At 52.4% G+C, this 8,840-nt stretch overlaps 1 protein-coding gene across 4 annotated transcripts in view; it reads right to left on the bottom strand.

The window, feature by feature from the left end:
- The window catches only part of Hook2 (hook microtubule tethering protein 2), a 14,685-nt gene extending 6,133 nt beyond the window's left edge, over positions 1-8,552 (bottom strand). The window contains exons 1-18 of one of the 4 annotated variants that reach the window (XM_029480920.1): positions 8,383-8,552; positions 7,832-7,917; positions 7,687-7,759; positions 5,569-5,619; positions 5,347-5,479; positions 5,161-5,228; positions 4,765-4,827; positions 4,276-4,356; positions 4,035-4,195; positions 3,801-3,941; positions 2,908-3,109; positions 1,603-1,713; positions 1,417-1,504; positions 1,220-1,289; positions 529-666; positions 375-462; positions 275-280; positions 142-176 (exon numbers count right to left, since the gene is read on the bottom strand). In XM_029480920.1, the coding sequence (XP_029336780.1) occupies positions 142-176; positions 275-280; positions 375-462; positions 529-666; positions 1,220-1,289; positions 1,417-1,504; positions 1,603-1,713; positions 2,908-3,109; positions 3,801-3,941; positions 4,035-4,195; positions 4,276-4,356; positions 4,765-4,827; positions 5,161-5,228; positions 5,347-5,479; positions 5,569-5,619; positions 7,687-7,759; positions 7,832-7,917; positions 8,383-8,427 (1,640 nt within the window). In that variant the 5' untranslated portion in view covers positions 8,428-8,552. The remainder of the gene's footprint in view (positions 1-141; positions 177-274; positions 281-374; positions 463-528; positions 667-1,219; positions 1,290-1,416; positions 1,505-1,602; positions 1,714-2,907; positions 3,110-3,800; positions 3,942-4,034; positions 4,196-4,275; positions 4,357-4,764; positions 4,828-5,160; positions 5,229-5,346; positions 5,480-5,568; positions 5,620-7,686; positions 7,760-7,831; positions 7,918-8,382) is intronic. The other 3 variants (XM_029480919.1, XM_021170421.2, XM_021170420.2) reach the window with 3 other exon arrangements.
- Positions 8,553-8,840: the final 288 nt, after the last annotated feature.

Genomic DNA, 8,840 nt, shown 5'->3' with positions numbered 1-8,840 from the left:
AAAAAAAAAAAAAAAAAAAAAAAAAAAAAAAAAAACAAGCACAGGATCACCCTTGAGATCAAGACATGTTAGTACACACCTTCTATCTTAGCACTTGTCCCAAGAGTTCCCACCCCAGGAGTGAAGGTTCTCTGCACTTACAGATGATCCTCCAGCTTCCTCTTCAGCAGGGTGGGCTGGGGAAGAGAAGCAGCGGGGAGTGAGGGGACGGGGACAAGGTCTGAGAAGCTGTGCAGGTAACAGTGGTGCGCCTCCCTGGACCCGTGGTACTCACAGTGGCCTTCTTCAGGCATCGGGCAGCAAGGGGGGAGGGAGAAAGGGGGATTACTGGGGAGCACAAGGGAGGGCCAAGCAGGGAGGAGTCAGACACTCACGTCCTCAGTCTTGCCCCCCTGCTCCTGCAAGGCCTTCTGTAGCTCTTCCACCTGCGCCCTTAGCTCCGACAGCTGCTGCTGGTTCAGCCTGGCGGGGAACAGTGCTCAGTGTTTGCGCTTGGTTGCGCTTCCAAACAAGAAGACAGGCTCTTACCGTTGCTGTGCTTCCAGCCCATGGCGTGCACGGTTGGCCTCCTCCAGGTGGCGCTGCAGTTCCTCCTGTCGCTCCCGGTCTGCGGCCTCCTGCTGGCACAGTCTCTTGTTCTCCAGCTGAAGCCGCACTAGCGTCTCTCTGAGAAACAGGGGAAAGTGAGAGTAGGGCTGCGTCCTAGTCAGACTATTAGATGAAACTCTGGGCTGAATGCTGCTTCGCAAAGAACCCAGCCTGCCTTGGGGTAGGAGTACTGAGGACCTAGCATGGACTCCGATGGCTTAGGCTCTGGGAGCTGACCTGGGTGTGGTGGGGGAAATCAAAGAGGGTGGGGCTCCAAAGGAGGTGTGTGGGGGTCAGGGATTAAAACACTTGCATCCAGCTGTGGAAACAGTAAGAGCTGGGATGGGGGTGACCAGAGCAGAGCAAAAGGAACTGCACAGTGTAGGGGCACCAGTGATGCCCCTGGTCCTCAGATCAGAGTAAACAGGGCTAAAATGTAAGAATTTTGCACCTGGAGCAAAGCTGTATTCACTACACATTAATTTATGTTCTGAACACGGATCTTGGAGATGGAAAGCCCCTGGAACAGTAAAGCCCTTAGCCAGGTCAGTGCTTGTACTGTAAGAGTGCGGCTGAGGGAGAGCCTTGTCTGGCCTGGATGGGTCCAGAGCCTTAAAAGGTCCCAGCATACCTGAGCTCTGCAGGCAGGATCTCTGCTGCTAAGTTTTCCAGGCCAGAAGGGGTAGGATCCAGGGAGAGATCTGAAAACAAGAGATCTTCAGGTTTCTACACATCCACAGTCTCCATCCCTGGGTTCTCTTTTCAGGGAGCATCTTTGAGGGGTCAAGTACAGCCCCAGCCCACCCCCAAGCCAGATCTGAAGCTCACCAGCCTGAGCCAATCCCCTGGGTTGCAGCTGGGCGCAGCGGAGCTCCTCATTGGCCTCCCTCAGGGAGTCCCTCTCAGTCAAAAGCCGCTACAGGGGCAGATGCAAGATGTCAGGTAAACCTCCTGGAAGATGGGCTATCCCAGGATGCACAGGGTAGAGCCTGGGCTGCAGGGCTTCAGCCTTACCTCCTTCTCCTTTGTCACCAGGTCACACTTTTCCTCTAGGTTTCGGCATTCAAACAGCCACTTCTCAGCCTTCATGGCCTCTTCCTGCCACTGGCCCTGCAACTCTTGCACCTGCAAGATAATTCAATTCTGAGCTGAATTTCCTGGAACCCTCGTGGTAAAAAAGAGAAAACCGGGCTGGTGAGATGGCTCAGTGGGTAAGAGCACCCGACTGCTCTTCCGAAGGTCCAGAGTTCAAATCCCAGCTACCACATGGTGGCTCACAACCATCCGTAACGAGATCTGGCGTCCTCTTCTGGAGTGTCTGAAGACAGCTACAGTGTACTTACATATAATAAATAAATAAATCTTTAAAAAAATAAAAATAAGCCGGGCGTGGTGGCGCACGCCTTTAATCCCAGCACTCGGGAGGCAGAGGCAGGCAGATTTCTGAGTTCGAGGCCAGCCTGGTCTACAAAGTGAGTTCCAGGACAGCCAGAGCTACACAGAGAAACCCTGTCTCGAAAAACCACAAAAAAAAAAATAATAATAATAAAATAAAAAAATAAAAATAAAAAGAGAAAACCAACCTCTACAAGTCGTCTTCTGAACCCCACCTGCCCACTCACACACAGATACCCAAACTCACACACAAAATATAACTTAAGAAGTTGGGGGCTGCCGGGCATGGTGGCGCATGCCTTTAATCCCAGCACTCGGGAGGCAGAGGCAGGTGGATTTCTGAGTTCGAGGCCAGCCTGATCTACAGAGTAAGTTCTAGGACAGCCAGGGCTACACAGAGAAACCCTGTCTTGGAAAAAAAAAAAAAAAGGAAGAAGTTGGGGGCTGGAGAGATGGCTCAACAAATAAGGGCCCCCGCTCCTCTCTTCCAGAGGATAGGGGCTCGATTCCCAGCACCCATGTGGCGGCTCACAACTATCTGTGACTACAATCCCAGGGGATCTGATGCCCTCTTCTGGCCTCCATGAGCACAAGATGCACATGTGGTGCACAGACATGCATGTAGATGAAACACCCGTACACAAGAAATTATTTAAAGAAAGAAAAAGAGTGAAAGGGAAAGCCATGGGGACAGCAGAGATGGAAAGAGAGGCAGCAACCAAGCAGCAGAAGAGGGAGTGGAACCAGAGGGCCCGGCCAGCGCCAAGAAGTTGGGAGGAGGGGTGATTAAGAGAAGCGGTGGGGCTTACAAACCCAGGCAGGGGAGGGGTGAGTCTAGTAACACAAGGCTGCAGAGCCTTGCTGTGAGTGAAGTGAAGTGATGGGGCGGGCCGTTAAGGGGTGGAGCTACGAGCCGTGCCTTACCTGCCTGCGCTGAGCCTCGAGCTGGGCACGCAGGGATCCTGCACGGCGCAGCTCTTCTTCCAGCTGCCGCGTGCGCTCCGCGTGGCCTGCATTTCGCTCCTCCAGCTGCCGCACCTGCCGCCGGAGCTCTTGGAGCTCGCCCAGGCGACGACGGCAGCTGTTCAGAGTGGCCTCCAGCTGCCTTGCACGTTCGGAAGACTGCCTGAGAAAGGGATAGGGAGTGGAAAACTCAGAGGCTGGCTGGGAAGTTGGGCTGGGCAGGGAAGGGTGTTCAACCTGAGGGACTCGGGTTCAAGCTGAAAGCATCAGTCAGGTCTGTAGTGTCGGTAGGGGTCATTAGGGAAACAGGTTACGAAGAACTGTGAGATAGCAGAGTGATAAGGACACTTTGGGGTCGCGGGGGAACTGTGAGGAGTCTTCAGAATCGAGGTGGGATGGTTCACCAGGTGCATTAACATTCTAAGAGTGTTTAGGGTTACAGGAGAGGTCTTTGGGGATACAGAAGGCACAGTAGATTCACAGGGGCTGCAATGATATAGTCTTAGAGGGCATCCTTGAATCCAGAGGCATGATGGGATCCAAATGGTGCACTGGGGTCTGGAGAGTGTTAGGAGGGGTTGTATTTGTCAAGGGTGCTGTAAGGTATGGACTGATGGCAATGTAAAACCAAGGGGGCTCCACGGATCCAGGGAGTCTCTCAGGAAACATAATAAGTTCAGGACAGTGCAGTGGGCCTAAGTGGCATGGTGTGGCTCAGGGTGTCATGTGGAAGCCTGCGACATATTGTGTATAGGTCCACTTAGCATCTGGGAATTGAATGTGCCATAGCACTAAGGGGGCATTTTGTGTCAATGCTGCAGATATGTGATGGGCACTGGGGACCTGCCACCTACCGCAGCTCATCCATCTCATCCTTTAGTGCTTGTGCCTCCTGGGATAGGCTGGTCAGTGCCTGGTTCCGTTGTTGCAGCTCAGCGACCTCGCGCTCCAGTTCCAGGCAGCGTAGCCGATCATCTTCCCGGCTGCTCTCCAGCCTGGGGTGTCAGGGGGAAGATAAAGGAGGATGCCCTTTGGCCCCAGTGCCCTGGCCCCACCCATTCCCACCCCCACCTCCCGACTGACCACACCTGAAATTCTCCTCTTGGAGTTGTTCTAGCTGTGACTGCAGAAGCAATAGCTTCTTAGCCGTGAGGCCCGGGGCACTCTCCACTTCCGACCGGCCCACTCTCTCTCGTAGGGCAGCGTTCTCTTGTGCCAGATTCTGCTTCTCCTCTGAAAGGAGCAAGAGCTGTGGGCAGGGGAGATTGGTGAACGGAAGCGCAAACCAGGTCTTACGCAGATAGGGTTTACGCAAGCGGCCCCACCCACCTGGCGCTCCAGATCCAGGTAATGTTGCTGAAGATCATCACCCTCTTCCACCTCCTCACTCAGGAAATAGTACCTGCGGGACTGAGAAGGGTAAAGGGGGGGATAGAAGATGAAGGACTTGGGGATCCAGTCAGAAGGGAGTGGGAAAGTTGTGATGTCTAAGGATGCTGGGGAGGGGTTAAGGAGCCCCAGGATTTAAGACTGGGCTGGGGTCCTAAGAATACGGAAGAAGAATAATTTTCTAACCATTGGGATGTGGCAAGGGAAGAGACTAAGACTCCAAGACTGGGAGGGTTGATTAAAAGCTCAAGGATAGCAAGCCCCCTTATCAGGTGTTCAGTTGTAATCTCAGCTACAAGCCAGGCAGTCCCAGGAGAATCAAAAGTTCACCCCTGCTGTCTGGAATACCTAAGGACAAGCCTTTCCGCCTCAGCAGCCCAGAGAACCAGTGGTGGGGTCGAATCTTTTACCAAGTTTTGTGATCATTACCTGTGTATCAAAGTTCCCGTAATTCTCTGGTGACAGGGAATCAGGAGTGTCTTTGGTCATGAGCTGTGGAAGGGGGCATTATGGTAAGCTAGGCTCTCCGATACAACCTTCAAGGTTTCTACAATTCAGCCTAGGAACCTCTTCCCTCCTCTTCCTCTTCCCCAAGGCTAGTTTTTGCCAGATAACTCCTGCCCAGAGGCTCCTTCCAGTCCAGAAAAAAGACCACAACTTTGGAGGCTGCTGGAGTCTGACTGAGAGCTGACATATATAAGACCTGGCCTGCTGACTTCCAGGCCGAGGCCTAACCTTACCATGCAAAGCCAGGTCTGTGCTCACTTGCTTCTACCCTAGAAATAAATGTCCCCTCCCCCGACCCTTCTGGATGTCTGCACCCACCTCCTGGATGGCTTCCATCACTACATGTTGAACAGACTCCTCCAGGGTCATAATTCTTTGGATATACTCTGGGGATGAAGGTGAAGGCGAGAGGCTGAGACCAGGGATGGCTTGGAGAGGAAAGAGCATTTCCTCAGGGTATCCTCTGGGTGCTCTCAGCTTCCTCCCCTCTAGCCCTCCTCATACCCTGTTTTTTCTCACAACTGATAGCACAGCCCAGTACCAACTGAAGCAGTTTGCCGAGTTCTGCAGGATTTGAGAACTCGCCAATGAGGCTCACATCTGGGAGATGCTGATCTGACACAGGGTGCCCCAGAACCTGAGAACACAGAGAGAGGGAGGTTTCAGGGCTCACAGACTGAACCCTGACTCCCAACCCAGCCCATAAATTCCTTTGCAGTTACTCACATTCTTCGAGTATTCCACCAAGCTCTGTAAGATCTTCTCCAGTTTCCTGACCTGGTGACGCCAAGGAGTTATCGATGCATGCAGGTCTACAGCAACTCCCACCCCAACCTATCCCCACTTCTTCCCTGTCCCTCAATTTTCATTCCCTGCTTATCACACCTTGTTGTCTGACCCTGTTCTAAATATCCTTCTCCTCTAGAGCTAAACTGCATGGTCTATAGTGTCTACCTGACTGTCTTTATTCACAAGTCCCAGAATGCAATGGCTTTCACTCCCTGGCCCAACTGCCGCTATCTTTCACTTGGATGCCTGCACCCACTGCTTCTCATCACCCACCTTTGTTGAATTGGGTAGAAGTTCTGGTGATCAAATCCAGGGTCTTAGGTATGGTAGACAAGGGCTTTTCCACCGAGCCACTCCCTGGTGCCTTACTATTCTCCTATTCTGTTTCCAGCCCTGAACTGCTGGAGTCTGGACCAGCTGTGGTCTGCTGAGCCCCATTCCCAACCTTTCATCTCCTACTCTTGCTACCTGCGCTGCATCTCTTCCCAGGCAGCCAAGGGCAGCTTCTAAATGGCTTAGCCAGGCTGTGTTTTTCCATTCCCTGCCTTTCCACAGTACTTAGAGTCCCTGCTAGGAATGGTGGCACCTGCCTTTAATCCCAGCACTTGGGAGACAGAGGCAGGTAGATTTCTGAATTTGAGGCCAAACCTGGTCTACAGAGCAAGATCTAAAACAGCCAGGACTACACAGAAAAACTCTGCTTCAAAACAAAACAAAAACAAAACAAAAAAAAAAAACCCCAAAAAACAAAATAATCACCTACCCACCTCCCATCGCTATCATGACCCTCCTTTTGCTGTCTTCATAGGTTTATATGAATTTGTTTTCTTGGGTTTTTTTTAAGATTTATTTTATCTTTTAACTATATCTGTGTGTGAGAGTGTGTATGAGTGTGTGTATGTGTGTGTGAGAGACAGAAAGAAAGAAAGAAAGAAAGAAAGAAAGAAAGAAAGAAAGAAAGAGAGAGAGAGAACATGAGGATGCCTGCAGATGCTATAAGAGTCAGATCCCCTAGAGCAGTTACAGGTGGTTGAGAGCTGTTTGATGTCTGTGCTGGGACTCGAACTCAAGTCCTCTCTGGAGAAGCAGTAAGTTCCTCTGGAAGAACAGTATTCATTCTTCCAGTCCAGTTTTGTTTGTTTGTTTGTTTTTGTTTTTGTTTTTTGAGACAGGGTTTCTCTATATAGCCCTAGCTGTCCTGGAACTCACTTTGTAGACCAGGCTGGCCTCGAACTCAGAAATTCGCCTGGCTCTGCCTCCCGAGTGCTAGGATTAAAGGCGTGCGCCACCCGCCTGGCCAGTTTTGTTTTTTGAAGCAGTATGTCATGTGGCTCAGAATGAGTTCTAACTTACTGTGTAGCCACCCAAGTTAACCTTGATGTCCTGATCCTCTGGCTTGCTAAGTACTGGGACTCCATGTGTGCCACATGGTCTGGCTACCCCCGCCCATCCCCCCCAGTATACCGTGCTACTTGGGATTGAACTCAGGACCTTGTGTAGGGTGAGCAAATTCTCTTTTGCCAACTATATCCCTGGCCTTTTTTTTTTTTTTTTTTTTTTTTTGGTTTTTCGAGACAGGGTTTCTCTGTGTAGCCCTGGCTGTCCTGGAACTCACTCTGTAGACCAGGCTGGCCTCGAACTCAGAAATCCGCCTGCCTCTGCCTCCTGAGTGCTGGGATTAAAGGCGTGCGCCACCAACGCCCGGCTATCCCTGGCCTTTTTAAGGTTTCGAGAAGGGATGATGGATGGTTTACCACCCTCCTGCATTAACACACCACGATAGCTGGGATTACAAGCATTTGTCAGCACACCTCTTGGAAGTTAACATGTGTTGTGTGTGTGCTTTTGCCCACATCATAAGAATGGTGGCAAGTTTTTTTGTCCTATTGTGGGTACTCGATATAAAAAACAAAAATAGCTTGCTGATCACCAGACATCTGGCTCTCTTCCTGACAGGACTGCCTGTCCATCACACAGGACATGTATCTAGCTTTCCCTTTGCCATCACCTCCTTAAGTCCTCTAGTTATTCCCTAGTCATGAGTCAACCTGTCACCTTCAACCTCCAGCTGGGGCTTGGGTCCTCTGAGATGCCCTGGAGCCATGCGTCGTTGAACCAGGAAGGGTCTCTAGGGGCAGAAAGGTGGGATGAGCAGGCTGGGGAGCCCTTCAGGATCCTCCCACTCAGCCGCCACACTCACATCTGATTCAGCACATGGGCTATGGCGAGTCCGCTGCTCAGGTCCTGGGGACTGGCACAGGGGGGCGAAACTTGGAACGTCTGCAACTAAAGGGGGATGACGGAAGGGCAACAGGAAAATTGAGGACCTGGAATTGCAGACTTTTTCCCCAGCCATCAGACATTTCACGGGGTTAGAAAGGCATTAGCCTGTAGCACCAACATATCACATCTTCGGGGGCGTGACTTCTACACACCTAGGCAAGGACGGGGCGTGGCTTCATTTTACCTATCCTGGCAAACCCTGCAAACCTAGGTCAGGGCGTTACCATCAGTCACCTGGTCCCCACTACTAACATGTGACCAGGCCTGTCCCTCCAGAGGGGCGTGGCCTCACCTGGTCTTTTCGCTCAGGCCTGCCCACGTGACAGACGCAGGTGGTCAGGTCAGAGTCCAACGGCCCAGCAAGCCTACGACCTATTCCTCCTTCCAGCTCCAAAACCGAGGAAAGAAGACCAAGACAGGACGAGAAGAGAGGGCGCACACCTGACCCAGCCCCGCCCCCCGACCTACCCAGGTGAGCAGAGACCCGCATAGCTCGGCCTTGTCCACACTCATGGCTCCGGATCGAATTCGATCCGGGCCAAGGAGCCCCGGCACGCAGCAGCAGCCTCCGGGTCCGCCACCAGCGAGCGCCCGAAGCCTAGACCTCCCGCTCGGCCTAGAGCGCCGCCCCGCTCCACCCCGCCCCCTAGCCATAGGCTCCGCCCCAGACACGTGATCTCCTCCCATTGCAAACACTTGCCTCCCCGCCTCGCCATTTTAGATGCGGGGCATAGGCAAGTGCACATTCTGCCGCAAGGTGTCAGTCTGGCTCAGTCCTGCTGCTGGGAAGAGTGGTGACCTCCACTCCTCGCGGCTTCTCTTTATGTAGTGGAGTGGTCCTCAAGATCCTTTTAAGGCGGATCTACCGCACCCAGTTTCACAGGCACTTTAATGGTTTCCCCCCAAAGCTGAAAGAAATCCTCCGG

This window comes from Mus caroli, chromosome 8 (genome assembly GCF_900094665.2).
Source record: "Mus caroli chromosome 8, CAROLI_EIJ_v1.1, whole genome shotgun sequence".
NCBI classification, from domain to species: Eukaryota; Metazoa; Chordata; class Mammalia; order Rodentia; family Muridae; genus Mus; species Mus caroli.
The sequence above is the reverse complement of the archived record's forward strand: the minus strand, read 5'-3'. Positions and strand labels throughout refer to the sequence as shown.